Raw genomic sequence first — 19,504 nt, forward strand, 5'->3', positions numbered from 1 at the left:
AAGCGCCATTCGAAACGCCCCTGGATACCAAGTTTCTGAATTGATGGACGAATTATAGCAAGTCCACCCTAGAGGATGAAAGAACCATGATTGATAAACTAAATCGAATCATTTCAAGGGTATCGAACCAGTTCGGCCGGCCACCCATTACCACTATCATTTTTTTTCCAAAAAAAAAAAAAGGGTTGCTAGGTCGTCTTGTTCCCAAAAGAAAGTTATACTATACACTGCACTGCAGGGCCATATTGGCCGGGAGAAAACCAAAAAAACATAAAGAGAGAGAGAACAAAAAGACATATCTTCACAGAGAAACTCCAGACCCAGATGCAAAAATGTGCTGTCAATGTTGTGACAGTCCCTTTGGTAGTTCCCAGACGCCATCCTTCTCCCATCCAGACCAAGAGTATAACATAAAAAGAGTGGTAGTTAAGAGGTGCTCGCTAAAAGAAGCATGTTTGCAACAGACCAGATCTAGCCCTCATGCAGCCATGGATAAACATTCGTCGAGTAGAGAGCTCAACTGCTCCCGGTCTGCAGCAGCACCTCCCTCCCAATCAGACAAGTCGTCCTCCTCCTCTTCGTCGATATCCATTGCGTCAACTGGGGGCTTTACCTCGTCATGAGGCTCAACACCGTTCTCCAGACGATCTGGAGTTTCGTACTCGTCGTCGAGGTAGCCGCCCATGATCTGGTCTATGATCAGAGGCATGTGGCCGAGGACACTGCTGCCCAGCTCGAGTGCCAATCGAAGGTCTCTAACTCCTAATGGCCTCCGAGTGCGGGCCTCTTTGGCTTCAATCGGAAGAAGACCGGTTGCGCCATCCTTGCTGATTTCACCGCGGGTATAGGCAAGCTCTTCAAGTTCGAGTTGCTGCCGGTATTTCCGCATCATCATGCCGTTGATAGTACCTGACGGACCATTCGACCGAGTGCGCGAGAAGACAGCGGACAGGACTTCCTTGACAAATGTCTCCGTCGCAATTGCCATGAATTCTGCACACGGCAGCCCAGCACCGCTGGGAAGGGATTCTTCGTAGCAAATGGGGACCATGCGCGCGTGAATCGATTCTGCGTCGGGGAACTCGCCAGTTTCGGCACCGAGGGGTTGTGCGTAACGCTTCCGAATCTCTAGTTCCCAGTCTGTGTTTTTTTTAAACAATATTGTTAGGGCTTCCTTGGCTTTTTTTGAGAGTGCAAAAAGACTTCATGGCTGGGTTCGCCGGAGGGCTGTGGTGTCTTACTTGTCTTGTTCAAACCACCTGCACTTGCGGGGACCTGACTAGGCAATTTAATCTGCTTCGCCTGGTAATATTCCTCTAATTCGTTAGGCATCGCTTCGTTGGGGTCGCGCTGGGAGGTAGGCAAGACATGATTAGCACTTTTGTCTCATTCACCCCACAATATCGGGTCCTATGGCCGCATACCTCTGGGACGCCTTTGATGCGCCGACGATCCCTCGGAGGCAGTTGCATAACCTCCGTCTTCAACCTTTGTTCTGCGGCATCTCCCGAGATGGGTTTAGAGACAACAGAGGGCTTATCGTTCGCGGATACCCAGCTCGCCACGCCATGGTCGGGGAGGTCTCGCGTGAGGTTTCCGATAAGCGCGCAGACGAAATTATTATGGAGGTGTTCTGTTTTCGTATCGGCGCAAATGATATAGTCGACTCGCGCCGAGAACTCGTTTTGGTTCAAATGTCCTAAAGCGGGCAAGAGGTCAGGAGGTTAGCACGCGATACATCTCAACCGCCTAAGATTCAAGACAATGGCCCTCGAATCAAGTCGCAACGAAATATATGTTATGCAGTATCTTCGTACCTAGTAAGAAGAGAGCGGTGGACTCCTTGTACTCGGCCCACTTGCTCCCAACAGCGGCTTTCAGGTCCGTGTAGGCATGTTCCAGGTCCAGTCGCGGCACGGAGATCAGGGCTCGGGAGGACTTCTGTGTCGCTGCGGCACTGGTCGCGGTGCTTTTGGAAGCGGCCCCTGAGTTGGACGCAGCGTCTGTCCGACTCAGGGCCGCCGGGTCGATCTGCATGATGGCGGGAATCGCAGGAGCGCGACGGACGAAGCCGAAGGGCGCGGGAGGGAAGGGGAGGCACCTAGGCCTTCATGAAGGGAGGGAGAGTCAACTAGACCAGATGAGAAGATGGAAGATGAGGATACATGGATGAATTTAGATGGATTTGGGCGATGGCGGGAAGATGGATGGAAGAAGACTGACGATGATGGACTGGGCGGTGGCAGGGAGACCAGGAGTCCGTCCCCACTATGGATTTCATTCACCTTCACCAACTATATAGCATTTACCATAGTGATTCACTTCTACGCCAGCGCCACCACATCTTCACTCAGAACCCCGAATAACTGCCCGATTACGCCGATGATGGCCATGATTTCGCTCGACAACTGTCCAGTCACCAAAACTACGCCCCCAAGTCAGCCCGACAGCAAAAACCCCGATCGGCTTAGGGCTACTCACTATATGCATAGAGGAGAGCGCAGTCCTCATCCGTGGTTTTTTGAGACACTTCCCGATCCTGCCGATAGCGATAGATGCGAGCAAGTAGCCGGTCGCGCGCATGATCGATGCTGGGAAGCACGTCGCTCAGCGGATACTCGAGTTTCATCGACGAAGCCATGACTAACGTAGTTAGTACTCGCTAACCCCTAAGGATCAAGCATAAACAACCGACCGGAGAGAAGATGGCTGATGCGGGCAGAGAGCTGCTGCCGTTCAGCTGCGGTATAGCGAAGCAAATTGATCTCGCCCTCGGTGGCAGTGACGTTCTTGACAAGCTCCAGATTCATCGCATGGAACGCGTTCACCATGCTCCGGGTGCGACGGATGATGTTGCCATATTCTGCGTCCGGAAAAACACTTCTCAGTTCAAACTCGGAGCGCGCAGAGGCCTGCAGGGACTCTATCTTGGCCAGAAACCGTTCGATCTCCAGCTTCTCCCGAGGATTCATGTATCCGACAGTGGTGCTGCCTTGGACCATCGATGACAGCGGGTCCCGCTTCCAGATGAGACTCAGATGCAGCCAAAGGAGACTGAGATTGTCTTTCAATCTTCTGCGTGCACTAATCGGCCAGAACACTCGGGTGATGATGATGCCCCAAATGCAGCCAGACAGGACAGCCATCACCCGATGCAACACGATCTCCGTGATAACCGGGTGCCTTCCCCCTTCGTCCTCATCGTCTTCGACATCATTCTGCGTCAATGAATAGGCGTACAGCACTGATAGGTTGTAAGTAAGCATGATGAACCGTCCCATAGGTCCATTTCCCTTGACTATGGTGAGGTACGCGGGCCAGAGCGCCATCAGCCACCCCAGAAATGCGAGGCCAAAGACATTGCCCGCCGTCAGATACCAGGCCACAACGGCACAGAGTGCTCCGAGGATCGTTCCCAAAAACCGTGCATATCCTGTGGTGTTGGAGGCACCGATTGTCATAGAACAGACCAACATGTATGACACCAGGCCCCATTCCCCCCTCCAGTGCTGGTAGAAAGGTCTGGTGGAGGGAAGAAATGATGGCAATGCATATAAAGCGGCCCCAGCGCCCACCTTGATGGCGTATTTGGTGTCATCCCGACGAAAGAATTCCAGGGATTTCCAGACGCGGTAACCGAGCCTTCTCTTTGCGTTCGCTGTGGCAGATGGATCTCCGTGAATAGTTCGATTGACCCTTGGGGAATCTTCATCGATTCTAAGACCGGCGGCGGAAGGTGAGTCTGAGACTCGATCAGTTTCAACGCCCACTGGATATCTTCCGGCGCATACGTACCGATAGTGAAGTTTCCAATTGTATCTGCTTCTTTCCCCTTTGACCACCTCCAAAATTTCAACCAGTTCCAGGATCTCCCATTGGGTCGCTCTTCGACTTCCAGTTGCAATTCATCTAGAATTAGCAGCAGGTCGTATAGCTGCTCTCCAAACTCCAATAGTGAGAAACTGAAGTGAGCGCAGCTGGCCGATACTTCCTCCAGATCGGCAGCGGCGTCATGGCTCTGCAGATTCATGACTTCTTTCTGCTGATACAGCACTGTAAGCGTCCTCTCCCGCGATTCTCGGTAAAGTTCGAGAGCGCGACTGAGGCTTGTCTGGAGCCGACTATCGACCGAAACTTTGTAGTCCGGTGCCTGGCCGAAGGGAATTTCGTTAAATATTTCTTTGAGGGTAAAAGCCAGTGATCGCTGTAAACCGGTCAGTTTCGACGTGTGAAGCGGGGATGGTCACAGTTGTCATTACCATAGAAGGACCTAAATGGCCAATAAAGATGGTGAACACCTCTGCTGGAAGGAGAGCAGCGGGTCTAGGGCTGTGTATAAAGCTTCCGTTTGGTGACAGATCTTCCTCCGGCCGTTCCTCGATGGGCTCTAGAAAAGATCCTTCGGCAAAGGACCATGATCGCTCCAGAGGCGAAAACAGGCGGAGACTAGACGATGCTTGTTGGTCATCCAGCCCGTACTCGCGCGCGATTGTCTCTTTGATCAGACTGAACTGCAGTTCGGCGGCGCTGCGCAATCCGCCCATGTTATGAGTGATGTCTTGCACCCAGCGCACGAGCTTTTTCTCCAATCGATACTCCTTCTCAGTGCCTGCCACATAGTGCTCCAGCTTGGCCTCTCGGACCAGCTTATCCAGCTGGCTGTAGGCCTTTTTATGTTTTGTGTCCGCGTCCCTGAACTCGGTCGACTTCAATTCTTCCTCAGACCCGCTGAGAAAGCTCTCGGTGATCGCGGCCAGCATCACGGCCAGCGTGTCCGTTACGATGACCAGATTTGCACGGAGCTTCTTCCGTGCCGATATGGGGAAAACCACGAAAGAGACGGTCATGGCCGCTACGACGCCCATCAAGACCATTTTCAGGACCTGCGAGATCTTGGCGAACGAAAAGTCACCGCTCTGCACGGCGCCCTCTTTGGTCAGGACCGTGATGGTCGACAACGAGGTGAGGGAACATGCCACATTGACGAGGGGATCGCCCAGGCGCTGTTTGGTCCATCCCACGAAGCCCAGTCCACCGCCACAGAACACGATGAGCACCAAGCCATGACCGAGGGCCGGCAGGTGCATAGTGTCCTGGAAGAAGACCTCAACCACCATGCTGGTAATGGAGAGAAATGCGGAATAGCAAAAGGCCAGCAGCGCACAGAGCAGCGCCTTGTACATGCTTCCCTGGGATCTGGCGGGGTGGAAGTAGACGGTGATCGTGGCCACCATGTGCTTGCCATCCTGGTGGCCTAGGAACGCGGAGATCGGGGGGATGAAGGTGGCGAGAGAGCCGAGCAAGTAGGCTAAACTGCACTTGACGACTCCGATGCCCGGCTCGGAGGTGAGGAACTGATGCGCCTGCGTCCACAATCCTCGCGACCAGCTCGAGATTACGGATTGGCGGTTGGTTTGGCCGGAGAGCAGCCCGCGCCGTTCGTCATGATCGGTCGTTGAGTCTGGTCGCTGCGTGGGGTTGCGCAGGCTCACGAGTCCCTTCAAGCGCTGGCCCGTTCGCGGGAGGACAAAAGTGGCCTGCCGCAGCTGCCAAAGAAGGTTGGTTAGTCGGACGGGATGAGCCGGAGGCGCATACCCACCTTGGGGCGCGAGATGCTTCCCGAGGGCATCGTGGCGAGATATCTAGGCTGGTCGCATGGTCGCCCGAGTGGTTGTTCATGGTTTGTTTTGGGCAGCGAAAATAAACCAGTCCAGACCGCCACGGCCATCCCTGCACAGACATCCAACATCGTTAACTACTACGTAGGTATTTATAGATCGGTCTAGTCGTCAATTCACTCTTGGCCCCAAGCCAACAATATTACGAAACTACGAACGGGGCGATGGAGAGAACAGCTTTGCCCAACGTTATAGTCTCAGTCAAAACAAGAAACACCCGTTAGGACAAGAGGAGAACGTCAAGTGCGATACACACGGATAACCCGTGAATTGGATTTGGTTTCCATTATGTTCATCATTGGGCGTAACGGGGTGGTGGCCCAGAAAAACGCCGGCTAAGAATACATTCAAAAGACGACCGACTAGTTGACGGTCTCCGCAACGAGCTTCAGGATATCCTCGGTCGACTTGTGTGCACGAGCTGGGTCTTTGGCAATCGACTGCCAGACCTCGCCATGCTTCGGCTCCGTCGACATGCACTTCGAGATGACATCGGATCGTTTTTCCTGCAAACGTATTAGCTTCGGGTGGCTGCAAAAGGGGTAGAATAGGCCACCAACCTCAGTCCCGTGCTGCATCAAGAATTTATAGTACCAGGCCCAGCCATCACCATAGTCACTGTCGGCCACAATGGCTTTCTCAAACCAAGTCATCGCCTTCTCCAGACGTCGTTCACCCCAGAAGATGCGCGCGACGGTGATGAAGAGAATCGGGTCGTTGTCAACCTTCTTGATCGCCTCTAGGCTGCGCGCCTTACGCTGCGCCCGCGGCTCGAGGTGCCAGATGCTCTCGCTCCACAGCAAGCCAGATGTCGGGACTTCTTGTAACGCCCTGGCCATGAGCACCTTGGCCTGCGCGAGGTTGTTGGCACGGCGCTCAACCCGCACACTTTCAGTCCAGAGCTCGGCGCTCTTGGGAACAGCCAATCGAGCTCGATCCAGGACGGAGCGTGCTCGGACCACGGCACCGGCTTTTTCTTCTAGCCGTGAAGCGAGGAGCCAGAGTGCAACAGACTTGGAGCACGCGCGAGTGCCGGTACCGTATGCCTCGCGTGCTTGAGGGAACTTGTTTTGAGCCTCGTATATTTGGCCCTTCATCATCCACAGCTTGTCAGCTTTGGGATAGAGCTGCAGCCCCTGGTTGACGAGGTCCAGCGCGTCGTCAGTATTACCCAATTGCCGCTCAAAGGCAACACTCTTAATCCATACACGGTCGGTGCCAGCCTCGCGGCGAGCTGTGGCAAGAAGCTCCCGGGCCTGATCTGTCTGGTTGGCGTCGGCTTCCAGCTTGACAGCGGCAAGCCAGATATCTTCGTTGTTGGGATTCTGGTTGAAGGCCCGGCCGAGAACGCGCCGAGCATCATCGACTTCTCCTGCCTGCCACTTCTCTTTGGCAAGCTGCAGCCAGATCTCTTCACTCTGGGGACAGGCCTCAACAGCCTTCTCAAGTACTTGCCACAAGGCTTCTTTGCTTCCGTGATGGCGTTCCAAATCCGCTGCGGCGAGCCAGATTGACCGGCGGTTAACGAATACCCGCAGCGCGTAGGCATAGATAGCCCGCGCCGTTTCGTATTTCCCACGGGCAATACTCGACTTGGCATCATCCATCCAGACATCTTTCCGATCGTCATCCTCATCTAGACCCCATCCAAGCGTCTCACGAATAATTGCGCCGCAGGTAAGAATAGCGCCTTCTTCTTCGCACCGCTCGGCCTCGGCAATCCACTCTTCTCTCTTCAGCATGGCATTCTCTCGGACAAGAGACTGGATTGCACGCTTCATGACATTGACCCTTTCAAAAGTGCCCATCTGCTCCTGAAGACGAGCGGCAGCAATCCAAATCTCGTGGCTTGCTGGGACCGCCTTGCGCGCGGCATTCAAGACCTTTTGCGCATTTTCTGGAGATTCAAGACGTGCAAGGGCCAGCCAAAGCTCCACGGAAAGAGGAATCATCTCGACAGCCTTGGCCAGAAGTAGCCGGGCGTCAGCTGGATCCTCTTCCAGGTTTACGGCCTCTTTCCAGATTTGCACTGATTGGGGAATATGCAGAATGGCTTGTCGGAGAACATTCTTTTTGGCTCGAGTGTCAGTTTCCAATTTCATTGCCTCCGTCCAAAGTCTCGTGGAGCGGTCATTGTTCTTGATGGCATTTGCCGCAATGACCTTGGCATTGTGGCCTTCATTGACACGGATATTTTCCAACCATGCATCTTCACTCTTCGGACAGAGCTCACAGCCCTTTGCTATAATGTTCCGGGCCGTCACAATCCGACCAGCCAGCTCCTCGAGACGGGCGAGAGCAATCCAGCCCGGTGCATGCTTGGGATTCGTTTTTGTGACGGATTCCAAGAGTACGCGAACTCGCTTAATATCACCCACTTCGACTTCACCAGCCTTGAGCTCTGATTGGGTCAGGCTGGTCAGATAGCCCTTGGGGTCGATGTTGGTCGCGCTCCCAGACGTGGTGTCGGCAGACGAACCCAGCGCAGCCTGATCCAGCCTGACCTTCAGCACTTTATCACGCGCCGCACCGATATCTGCAAAGTTCGTCATGCTACCATCCCCCTCCGGAGCTTCGGTTTGGGTGCCATCGTCGGCGATCGTCGTGTCGAACTGGGCCGAATCGCGGGCACCGGCAATGACGCTATCAGGAACCGCATAGAAGCGCTGCCGTAAGTTCTGCTTCTGACGTCGATTTTTGCCCGTGAGATCACCGACCTCGGGCAGGTTGGCCCAGTCTTCTTCGGATACTGCGGCGAGAGTCCGCTTCACATCGGCAAACTGTTGCTGGATCTTGGGGTTCTGTCGTTCGTAGTCTTCGCGTTCTTGTTGCTCGCGGATTTCCCTATAGGTGGCGAACGATTCTAGTCGGTACTCTGTCCAAACAATGGGGGATGGCCCATGAACAATTGTTTTGACCACAGTGGGGGAGTTACTAACCTGCGTGCTTTCCGCCGCCTGTCCATCTTCTCATCTACCTCTCGGTAGACGCGATCTGCTTCGTCGTCCTCTTGGTCGAACTGTCCGTACGCAAATAATCCAGTCTCGTTGTCGGGATCCTGGAACCGTTCATCTTCCTCCTCTTTTTCCTCTTCCTTCCCTCCTTTCTCACGACTACCACCGTATGCTGTTGGTTCGGGGGCTCCCAGGGTCCGTGCTCTCTGTTGCAGCGCAGCCTGGATCTGTTCGGGTGTAGGACCTTCGCGCGCCGGGCCAAGGTCGGAGCGGGTGGTGAAGCCCGTGGCACCACGACCCAGACCGGCGACGTAGTTCTCTGGCGCATGTTGGCTCAAGAAATCCTTGCGCCCGGACGCCATGGTGGAAGGGGGAGGAGGTGAATGCAGTAGTTAACTAATTCGTTCGCAGGGAAGAGAAAGGTCCCGCAGAAAAGTAGGACCGACGCCGCCTTATCTTATCGCCACAAAAAAATGCAGCTATTTCTTTCCATCGATCTGTACATTCATCCCACAATCATCCCAAGAATAATGCCCAAGACCAAACACAAGAAGCGCAACAGCGCTTCACCCGCAAATCCCTATGCGGACGCGGCGGCCAAAACCCAGGCTGCGCACAGCATCTTCAAGATGAACACAGACATTGGCCAGCACGTTCTGAAGAACCCTGGCATCGCTGAGCAGATCGTCAACAAGGCCGACCTCAAGCAGAGCGATGTAAGTGTACTTTACTTTCTCTTACAGGAAGACAAGGCTAATCGAATTGGGCCAGATCGTCCTCGAAATCGGTCCCGGGACGGGCAACCTGACAGCCAAAATCCTTGAGCAGGCGAAGAAATGCATTGCCGTCGAGCTGGACCCTCGAATGGCAGCCGAAGTCACCAAGCGCTTCCAATCAACGCCTGCACAAAAGCGTCTGGAGGTCATTTTGGGCGATGTGATGAAGACTGAGCTGCCGTATTTCGATGTCTGCATCAGCAACACGCCCTATCAGATTTCCTCCCCTCTGACCTTTAAATTGCTGGCTACATCTCCGGCGCCTCGTGTCTGCATTCTCATGTTGGCCTCCCCATAATTGCACGCTTCATTGCTTGGAAACTAACAGTATCTGATTTCAGGTTTCAACGAGAATTTGCGCTGCGTCTATTTGCCAAACCTGGCGATAAACTATACAGTCGACTCTCCGTCAATGCCCAAATGTGGGCCAAGATCGATCACATCATGAAGGTCGGCAAGAACAACTTCAAACCTCCACCCATGGTCGAGTCCAGCGTGATCCGCATGGTCCCCAAGAATCCGCGACCACAGATCAACTACGAGGAATGGGATGGTTTGTTGCGGATTGCATTCGTCCGCAAGAACAAGACCCTGCGGGCTAGTTTTATCGGCACCGCCAGCATCATGAACATGTTGGAAGCTAACTACCGCACATGGTGTGCACAGAACGACATCCCGGTCGAAGATGGGCCGGCGGATGCGGATGGCGATGCGATGGATACGGGCAACGAGCCGGAAGAAATGGAGGCCGAGGAGGCCATGGAGGTGGACGAAGACGATGACGTGCCCGATTTCTTCAAGGAGGAGACCAACGCCCGCCTTCAAGCTGCGCTCAAGAACCAGCCAGCGCGCAAGAAGCGGGGCAAGGTTGCGGAATTGGTGCGTGAAAAAGTCCGTCAAGTCTTGGAGGATGAAACAGGTCTGGCCGACAAGCGCGCGCGGATGTGTGATGAGAATGAGTTCTTAAAGATGCTGTGGGCGTTCAACCAGAAAGGGATCCATTTCAACTGAGGATCAAATCAACACCAGGGCCCTGTCCGGCATGCCGGAAAGGCGGCTGAAGGTGGCTCGTCACGAATTATGATTACTATCAATAAAAGACACCATTTTCCGGTGGCTCGCCCGCAGACCGAAGATGAGCGCGCGAGTCCTGGAAAAGGCTCTGCCAGATGAACGCTTCACTCAGCAAGAGTTCGATGTCTTTCTCTGTCCAATCCTTCGTAGGCAATGCTTGCAGGAACATCATGACTTCCTACAAAATGGGTCAGCTGGAGATCGTAATTAAGCACGGGGGCATTTACCTGAAAATCCATCTTCACTAATTGATCGGTCCACTTAACCAAAAACGCAGCACAGACGTAGAGATGAAAGCGTGAGAAGCCCTGCTCCTCGGCCTGGATAGGTGGTCAGTCTCATTTAGCCAGCTCCAGAAAAGATAGACAAACCATATATGTGTCCCACATGCGAATTGTGTTCTTGATGCTCATTTCCCGCATGAGCAAGCAGTTCATCCATCGGAAACTGAATTGCATAAATTCAACCCCTTCCTTTTCCAAGTGCTTCGCCAGGGTAGAGTCAATGCGCATCGTCAAATCGCGCAAGGCCCGGACCTGACGGTGGATTCCCGGCTGGGCATAGATATAGTTGTCCTGGATGCCATCTAGGAGCTTCGTGAGACACCAAAAAGTGTCCGCCTCCACTGCATCCAACACGCTTTTCGGTAACTGGCCCGGGTCCATCCCTTCCTCAACATTCAAATCAGTGATGTACACGCCCAGGAACACTTGCCAAAATGGTGTCACCAGGTCGTTGATGCCTTGCACATAGCCACTCGCGGGGTGTCGAATAGCCCAAACGTAAAGGATTCGCTCCAAGGACCGCTGCGTGGCTTCGTAGCCGTAGAGAGGGAGATGAGGGCTTGTGCGCGGAACATCGATGCTGATCTGGTGCCAAATGGCTTCATCCAGCCCTCTACCACGCCCAGTGTTCGATGCAGGAGGATTGCTTGAGCTTGCTCCGCTGCCTCGTTCAAAGGCTTGTCGGACCCCGTCCAAATACTCCTTGCGTTTTCGCTCCAGAGTGGATATGCGTCTTTCGCTGTTCGTGGGTAGATATCCCAGCAAAAGCTGCCAGGTCATTGGCCGGACCTCCTCTGGGACTCCAGACCAAGCCAGGTCTCGTAATTCACTTAGAGACACGGTGCTCGCTTGCAAGATGCGCTTGAATTTATTGATCCGTGAGATGCGACTCGAATGTATCTCCCTTTCTTTAGCGGAAGCATTTGTAGGTGGTGGGAAGTGATTGATCAGGTTCAGGGCGTTTGCAGGGTCTGAATTCATGTCAGAAGAGTTCTTCGCGTTCACCTTCAGATCCCACCTTGTAAAATGTCTTTGAACTGCGGCCGGAGAATCTTTCCTTCGCCCATGCGGGCTGCGGGATACATCGCAGCACTCCGTTCCTCGGCGATGTCGGAGCTATTCGCCCGTGGTCTGTTATTGGCCCCTATCCCGAATCCAAAGCTCGACGAATATCCTCCAATCCCGCCGCCCGGGTCGATATTCTTGGGTTTCACGGGGTTCGCTTTCTTTCTCCTCATGCTAGCAAGACTGGGCAGTCCAAACTCATCTTCGTCGTCATCGTAGACAATCTCATCATCCTCGTCATCATCGTCGTCCTCCTGGGAGGGGTCCCGACTCCACTCATCGACACCGTCAGGCATGATCCCGGCGTATGGCTCGCGGGGAGGTGAAGCAACCGAGGTTCCAGACCGGCTTGCCAGATGCGATGCGACGGATGGGGCGTTCGCTGATGGCGGTGTTCTCGGCCGTGCGTGGGGCGATACCCCTCTGTACCAGGAAAGAAACACTTGTCAGTTGGCGCCTTCTCGCGGGACCCAATTAAAGCAGACTTCACGAAGCCGAGAGGGAACAGACTGTAGGATATTTGCGTGCGAGTATGAAGCGCCCACCACGGTGTTTTGACCATAGATCTTCGAGGGCCCTGGGTTCAAGGATGTGCTCCTGCCGGGCCAGAAGGGAGACTCTGAGCGTCTTATGAAGGAACCCCGTTAACATTATCCATCAATCAGAGATCTTGGGGGTGAGCTTACTCGGAACTGTCTGTCGAGCGGGAAGGTTTCAAGCATGAGCTATGTCATAACCCTGGAGGGGGGCGGGATCAGATGCAAGGGGACGCGGTACGAACCAACCTGAACCATTTCCTGGCGACAGGGTCAGCGACGAGATGATGAGAATAGGATCGGAATCACGCACCTGTGCCTTCTTGCTAGCCATAGCGGACGGTGGCTGATCTCATCGACAAGTCGATGGCCCGAGCCTACACCGGCCGTGCCGGGGGTGGAGCGGTTGGCGTGGTGGAATTGACGAGAGAAGGAGCGAGGTCAGATCATATCATCAACCTAGACAGACAATAATAGTCAAAGGAGAGAAAGAGAGAGAGAGAGTTTGTACGTGTGTGTACAGTAGGTAGTAAAGAATGGGAAGTAACCAACTACAAACGACTGGCCTCAGTCACCCGCACTCGTACGTAATCCACTTTCTTTCCGCCCTTGTTCTTCTTCACTTCTGCTTTTTCCGCCTCCCACTCACCCAACCATCTCCCCTTAACTCCCATCGCTTGACATCATGACTGAACCAGGGGACGAGGAAGATCTCTTTGCGGATCTGTACGTCTTGTACTATCATCATTTCTCAAGAGGCTTCGCTCACCAATCTTTCTCTCTTCTAGGTACGACGCCGATGAATCGACGAATCGCACGACGTCAGCAGTGGATGTTCCAAAACAAGACGATTCAGCTTCCCTGGGCCCAGTTGCGCAGCCTCCAACCAGTTCAGGCTTCGATACCGCTCCCGAGCCACAGGCCGTACAAGACCCTTACCAGGCATCTGGATTTGACCATGGCTACCAGAATGGTTCCGGGAGTTTGGATGCTGGCTCTGCCCCCAGCATGGCTGCCCCTGCGGATAATGAACCCCAGGCAGGGACAGGAATCAAAGAAGACGGGTAAGTCCACTGATTGTGCCCCTGTATGCTCCCCCCGGAGGCCAGATCCTGTATCTTCGGTCGCAAGTGGTTGTTTGGTATGTGTCTGGGTGGTGTGTGTTGCTATTCACGGTAAAATTGGTTGGTGGGCGGTGGGATCAGACGCGCCTTGGCTATGATATGGCTACCGCGAGCGTTGAAGGCTATGAATCTGGTGGGAAGCGAGTCGTTCGATGGTGTGGGCTGTGAACAGCCAGGGTCATCAATCCTTAGTCCATGTGTCCGCCTGAACGGAGGACGTCTGGAACTATGGGCGCTCTCTTTCCGATCATTGATTTATCAGCCAGCCAGCCGAGAGGGCAGCTGCAAGCAGGGAAGAACATGGCTCAAACTCCGGAATGGGCTCAATTGAGTGAACCAACAAAACCACGAGTGACCGAAGGCTCTATCCGCGACATTGCCAGCAACCAGATATAGTACATCCGATACTATATAGCTTCTTGTCGATATTCGTTGATAGAGCAGAGCAAGAAGTAGCAACCGTGCTGTCTCCTCGGAGACCGCAAGAGACAGTGTCAATTCACTTATTTCGCCTGACTTCCTGCTTCCGCTCAGCCCGCTGAAGATCTCATCGACTTCTGTAGAGCGATGCACAAGGTCACCATCGGCTCTTTTTCTTGGTGGCTGCCGAGTTGGGATCATATCTGCTATGCGGCGGCCAGCATTGGACAAGGGGAACTATACAGCCCAGCATTAGCATGCTGTACTCGTGAATAGCAGCTTTAGCACCACCAGCTTCGCATTAGCCAGGACACACATGCATTCTGACATTCATTCTGTTGCTTGTATTCGACTCGAAACTGACAGTATGGGATGCTAATCATGATCATGGATAGGAAAATGTTTATCGGTGGTTTGAATTGGGAGACTACAGATCGTATGCACCATGTCCAGCTGGAATATCCTGTTTGTATCTAACCTCGGGCCACAGAATCTCTGAGAGACTACTTCTCTCAGTTCGGCGAGGTCCAGGAGTGCACCGTTATGCGAGATAGCGCTACCGGCCGCTCGCGTGGCTTTGGATTCCTTACTTTCCGAGACCCAAAAACAGTCAATACGGTTATGGTCAAGGAGCACTACCTGGATGGCAAGATTGTAAGAAAGCTTCAACAGATATGTGGAAAATGTGAGCTGACACGCCATAAAGATTGACCCCAAGCGGGCAATTCCTCGCGACGAACAAGAGAAAACCAGCAAAATCTTCGTCGGTGGTGTAAGCCAGGAAGCGACGGAGCAGGACTTCAAACAGTTCTTCATGCAATTCGGCCGGGTCGTCGATGCCACCCTCATGATCGACAAGGACACCGGGCGTCCCCGCGGGTTCGGGTTTGTCACATTCGACAGCGAGGCTGCCGTCGAAGCAGCTCTTTCACAGCCTCTGGACATACTCGGCAAGCCAATCGAGGTGAAGAAGGCCCAACCGCGTGGCAATCTTCGCGATCAAGAGAACCAGCGCGGCCGCGGCCGGGACTTCAACCGCGATATGGGTCAGGACGGCGGCCAGCAGCAAGGCGCGCAGGGACAAGGGATGGGCGGCATGACGCCCCAGATGATGGCGCAGTACTGGCAACGAATGCAGCAGTATTTCGCAATGATGCAACAGCAGATGGCCATGGCCAATTCTCAGGGCCAAGGAATGGGTGGTGGCATGGGCATGGGAGGCATGAACCCTGCTATGATGCAGCAAATGCAACAGATGCAGCAGATGCAGATGAAACCGCAACAGGGCAGTGGCGGCATGAGTCCCAACCCGCAGAGCCCCGGTCCCCAGCAAGGCATGCAGAACATGATGAACCCGGCTATGGTGCAGCAGATGCAGCAAAACCAGGGTCAGGGACAGATGAGCGGCGGCGGCGGCAATGGTGGTGCTAGCCCCGGCCCCAACGCAGCGTACAACTCCCAGGCAGCTGCTGCCGGTGGCCCTGGATACAACGCACAGGAACAGATCGCCTTCGAACAGCAAAAATATGAGCAGCAGCAACAGACTCGCCGCGTCATGGACAACCGTGCATTTTCGCCCTACCAACAGGGCGGCCCGACTTCCTGGGAGGGTATGTACGATGAAGTGCCCCAGCCCAACATCCCCACAGGGCCTCAGGGTATGGCCCGTGGTGGCAGTATGGGACGCGGTAAGGCAACCCCTTCACCCTTTACGTTCATCATTGCTAATGACAGCAATTACTACAGGCGCAACACCGCAGCCGCAAAGCACTGCGCCCGCCAACGCCCCAACGGGACCGCGAAACGCTGGCAAGCCTGGCGCCAATTACCGCGGCGGTGGTCGTGGAGGACACCGGGGGTTTCACCCTTATTCTCGCGGCTAGATGGTTAATGTCGCATCAACAATACGATTCCTTTCTCATGTTGTCTAGTATTTTCTTTTCCTGTCATTGTTTTCTTTCTTTTTTCCCTGATAACCTTGGTCGGGTCTGGTTTCTCATGAAGCACTCGGATGGCGAATCTCATGGTGCGTGGTCTTTTGATTTCTGCATGGGAGAGGGCAAAACCAGAGCGAAAGGCTGGGTACGGTTGTTTCAATAGTTTCAAATGGTCTTCAGGCTCCAAAGTAAAGCCCATCGATTAACGAACCTATTGAAGTAAAAGAGTAAAAATAGTGGTAAAAATGGCTACGCGGTGGTTGTCAGCGTCAACTTATCTACGGTCCAAGGACAGTTGTTCGAAAGAGACTCCAATGGCTGTTTTTCACAAAAATCTATGAACATGCAAGCAACTCCCACCAAACACGCTGAACGAGCCAAGAAAGGCTGGATGGGCCAATAATCAATACAGAAAACGGAAAATGCAGGACAGTAGAGTTGCAGAAGAGAAATGGGAAAGGAGAGTGAACTCTGTCGGTAGAACGAACAGGAAACGATATTACACGAATCCCAAAGTGACAAGGATAATCAACAGATCAAACACGCTTGAAATCTCAGAAACAGGTAGTAATGCTGACTGCTCAATCACAGGAAAAGAGAGGTGTGAGAGAGAGGTAGGAAGGATGCAACTAAACGTACAACAGGTTTAATACGCCATGCCGTAGCCAGGGGTAGTAGGGTTGCGGCCTTCGATACTACGACGAGACTGATGACTCTCGTGGCTGTAGGTACGGCCATGTCCCATGTCGGAATAGTCGGCGTACACCAGGTGGTCACTACTGCCGGCTGAATTGGGCCGGCGAGACTGGTCTCGGTATTGCTCGTACGGTCCTGTGAAGTTGAACTTGCTCATTCCCGTATACTCGTGCTTTTGTGGGTGCTCGATCAGGAGGGACTCTCGTGCATCCAAAGGAGTGAGGTCGTCCATGTCGCGGCTCAGTTTGGCTGGTTGAAAAAAAAGGTTAGTCGAGGTTCAAGGGTTAGGAGTAACAGACGGTCCAACTCACCCTCTTCCTTTCTCCTTCTGGTGTGGGGGTTCTCCCGGCAGCATGTGATGATAGCATTGATTGCAATGAGAATAGCAAGGACGCCCGTCAAAGCGGATTGGAGAACAATGAGGACAATTCCAGTGACAGTCTTGGTGGTTTGGGACAGGCCCAGTTCCTCGACAAAGACCAGCACACAAGCAACCGACAAGACTCGGACAATTTGGATGGTGATGTTGATTCCCAGGCAGGATTTGGTGGCATATGGACGGTTCCACACCAGCAGGATCAACAAGAGAGACTCGACAATCAACTGACCCGCACTCTGGACCAGGCCGTGACCTTGCGCACCAGCAATGATACATCCCTTGGCGAACATGTAGATAATAATGGGGACAAACAGCCACCAAAAGTCCTTCTTGTAGTTGTCATAGAACAGGCTGTACTTGCGCCATGTTTCCTTGTCTTCGTACAAGCCAGAGGTGTCACCTTCAGCTTTCTTGTACTTGCGAGCCATGTAGATGATGCGAGCCCCAAAGCCGAGGAGGATGGCCGTGAATGTGGCAAGGGTAACAGCTGCGAGGAGTTTGGCGGCCCATGAATCACCGTTCTTGAGCTGGTAAACACAGTATAGCACCCAGATGCTATAGAGAACAAGAATCAAGTTGGTGATCGTCCGCGCCATCAAGCCCCAGTAATCATTGCGAAATGTGGCGAGTTTCTTGGGGAAAGAGCCATATAGCCCCCAGATTTCCAGAATGACTTTGATGAGGAGAATGCCCACAACGATGACGGCAATGACAATGGCGAAGATCATGAGGACGGTCATGAACGTATTGGCTGCAGGAATCATCAGCTCCTCCGAAACGCCTTTGATTCCATCGATCACCTTGTGGAGGCCACTCCCGTCATCACTCGAGGAGCTATTATTTGTACTAGCGTCGAACGAGGTATCGATGGAACGCGAGACCAAGTCCGCAACTTGGACCACCTGGTCAAGGGCCCGCCTTTTAAGCCACGACGAGCCGCCGGATGATGAGCTCAGGTTCTTCAAGTACTGGAAATTGGCGTCTGTCAAGTTGCCTCCAGTCATTTTGCGAAAGTTGTCAATGGAGTTCTGCATGTCCGTCCACGGGATCAGGCCCGTACTCCAGGCAAAGTTCTTGCTGAAGCTCTTGTAGACTGTGGGATAGCTAACACTCAACATGCCATTGGTGGCCATGGTGTGAAACCACCCCATCACATCACCGAACCCCGGGCTGGCGGAAGGCGCGCCGGGATGACCCGCCGCGCCCATGGCAGACAGTCCGCTGAGTGCAAGGGCACCGGCTGCGATGCCCGCCGAAACATAGGTCACCGCAGGGATGTTGGTGGTCTTGCCGTTGGACAACTGGGACTCCACGCAGGCGACGTCTTCGTCACTGTCCTTGGAGTTGAGCACTAGCTTTGCCTGACCATCCAAATCAGGAATGGAGAAGGCAATGGAAGGAATTTGGCTTGCATATTCGGACGGAATGGCGAGCTTTCCCTGGGCCGAAAAGGAGCCGGACGGAACTACAACCAGCCAGGTCAGATAATTGAGAAGAGAAGCCAGACCAATTAAACTTACCAGGACATAATCTTGCAACGTGCACCTCGTCGTGGCATGGATCAAAGGACTTGGTGTAAACCTGCTTGCCGTACGCCGTGACGGTTATGGTGGCCGTGACATTCTGCACCTTGTCGTTGGTGCCGGCCACATCGAAAACCACTTCGTTGTTTGAGCGCGTGTAGGACACATCCAATTTCTGCACTTTAATGTCGGAGTCCGCCATGCACATATCGAATCCGGCCGTGGTCAACGTATCGGAGGCTACCGCTGCGGCAGGCAAGAGGCCGAGCAGAGCACTCCAGAGAAGATGAGTTCTCATGGTGGTCAAAGTCTCCCCCGTGTGGCGTTGGGCCAGATCCAAATATTGCCCAGTCGGACGGGGTTCTGCACGATAAATGTTCAAGAGGCGCGTGTTATTTCAATTCAGCAAGGATGGAAACGAGAGAAAGAAAAATGCAGGGTCAACCTGCAGAAGAAGATATGAAGAGGGAAAAAAACACCGGAGCGGTTCGCTGAGACAGAGCGCCCTGGATGGTGGGTGGAAGCGAGCGTGTGGAAAAAGAGCAGCAGCGAGAGACAGCAGAGAACGAGGGAATGGGTTAGATATTCGAGGAGAGGAAGAAAGGAAGAACGAAAGGAAGCGAGGATGTGAGGGAGTAACGAGTGAGGGTGTAAGGAAGAGATGGGAGTGTTTTGACCCCCCTGATATGATGGGCGTTTCAGGTTCTAGACTGGTACGACGGGAGCAAGTACCTTTCCACTATGGATACCTGAGAGAGGTACTTCCCGCCAGGTACTACAATAGCCTCCCGCTGGCCCATCATAATCCATGGCTCAGGTCGTCTCAGATGCTCCACTCGGTCTGGGCCTTTCGATGTGCCATATGTATCAGCCACGCCAGCGACTCCGTGAACAATTCCTAGTCGATTGGTGACTATTATTGTTGTTACTATTATTATTTATTTTTTTTCTTCTGGACTAGACACAACTCCGCGGTGGGCCTGGCAGAGTTTTTTTTTTCTTTTAGTTTCCCGCTCTGTATATACTGACAGGATATGGGTTGGGGCGCGACTTAATCA

At 53.5% G+C, this 19,504-nt stretch overlaps 7 protein-coding genes across 7 annotated transcripts; 2 read left to right on the forward strand and 5 right to left on the reverse strand.

The window, feature by feature from the left end:
• Positions 1 to 478: 478 nt before the first annotated feature.
• N7510_008636 (TADA1 family protein) lies at positions 479 to 2,037 on the reverse strand (the record flags this gene model as incomplete). The annotated part of the gene is made up of 4 exons (XM_056980561.1): positions 479 to 1,140; positions 1,242 to 1,350; positions 1,425 to 1,699; positions 1,818 to 2,037. The coding sequence occupies 4 exons, from the start codon at positions 2,035 to 2,037 to the stop codon at positions 479 to 481; spliced, it is 1,266 nt and encodes a 421-aa protein (XP_056830770.1).
• Positions 2,038 to 2,324: 287 nt separating this feature from the next.
• N7510_008637 (FUSC family protein) lies at positions 2,325 to 5,629 on the reverse strand (the record flags this gene model as incomplete). Its single annotated transcript, XM_056980562.1, has 6 exons — positions 2,325 to 2,425; positions 2,482 to 2,643; positions 2,696 to 3,742; positions 3,796 to 4,204; positions 4,260 to 5,546; positions 5,600 to 5,629. The coding sequence occupies 6 exons, from the start codon at positions 5,627 to 5,629 to the stop codon at positions 2,325 to 2,327; spliced, it is 3,036 nt and encodes a 1,011-aa protein (XP_056830771.1).
• A 411-nt stretch (positions 5,630 to 6,040) lies between these two features.
• On the reverse strand, positions 6,041 to 8,994 carry N7510_008638 (U4/U6-U5 snRNP complex subunit PRP6; the record flags this gene model as incomplete). The annotated part of the gene is made up of 2 exons (XM_056980563.1): positions 6,041 to 8,522; positions 8,618 to 8,994. 2 exons carry the CDS (start codon positions 8,992 to 8,994, stop codon positions 6,041 to 6,043), a joined length of 2,859 nt encoding a protein of 952 aa, XP_056830772.1.
• Positions 8,995 to 9,162: 168 nt separating this feature from the next.
• Positions 9,163 to 10,419, forward strand: N7510_008639 (dimethyladenosine transferase; the record flags this gene model as incomplete). Its single annotated transcript, XM_056980564.1, has 3 exons — positions 9,163 to 9,348; positions 9,404 to 9,690; positions 9,750 to 10,419. 3 exons carry the CDS (start codon positions 9,163 to 9,165, stop codon positions 10,417 to 10,419), a joined length of 1,143 nt encoding a protein of 380 aa, XP_056830773.1.
• Positions 10,420 to 10,498: 79 nt separating this feature from the next.
• On the reverse strand, positions 10,499 to 12,701 carry N7510_008640 (GTPase-activating protein GYP1; the record flags this gene model as incomplete). Its single annotated transcript, XM_056980565.1, has 7 exons — positions 10,499 to 10,660; positions 10,710 to 10,802; positions 10,854 to 11,737; positions 11,785 to 12,142; positions 12,177 to 12,254; positions 12,317 to 12,450; positions 12,617 to 12,701. 7 exons carry the CDS (start codon positions 12,699 to 12,701, stop codon positions 10,499 to 10,501), a joined length of 1,794 nt encoding a protein of 597 aa, XP_056830774.1.
• Positions 12,702 to 13,052: 351 nt separating this feature from the next.
• Positions 13,053 to 15,794, forward strand: N7510_008641 (RNA-binding protein; the record flags this gene model as incomplete). Its single annotated transcript, XM_056980566.1, has 6 exons — positions 13,053 to 13,093; positions 13,156 to 13,431; positions 14,307 to 14,347; positions 14,402 to 14,565; positions 14,618 to 15,599; positions 15,658 to 15,794. The coding sequence occupies 6 exons, from the start codon at positions 13,053 to 13,055 to the stop codon at positions 15,792 to 15,794; spliced, it is 1,641 nt and encodes a 546-aa protein (XP_056830775.1).
• A 700-nt stretch (positions 15,795 to 16,494) lies between these two features.
• Positions 16,495 to 18,744, reverse strand: N7510_008642 (transient receptor potential ion channel family protein; the record flags this gene model as incomplete). The annotated part of the gene is made up of 3 exons (XM_056980567.1): positions 16,495 to 16,793; positions 16,856 to 18,388; positions 18,444 to 18,744. The coding sequence occupies 3 exons, from the start codon at positions 18,742 to 18,744 to the stop codon at positions 16,495 to 16,497; spliced, it is 2,133 nt and encodes a 710-aa protein (XP_056830776.1).
• Between the last annotated feature and the right edge of the window lie 760 nt (positions 18,745 to 19,504).

Source organism: Penicillium lagena (genome assembly GCF_028827675.1).
Source record: "Penicillium lagena strain IBT 129212 chromosome Unknown utg000006l_segment0_segment0, whole genome shotgun sequence".
Taxonomy (NCBI): domain Eukaryota; kingdom Fungi; phylum Ascomycota; class Eurotiomycetes; order Eurotiales; family Aspergillaceae; genus Penicillium; species Penicillium lagena.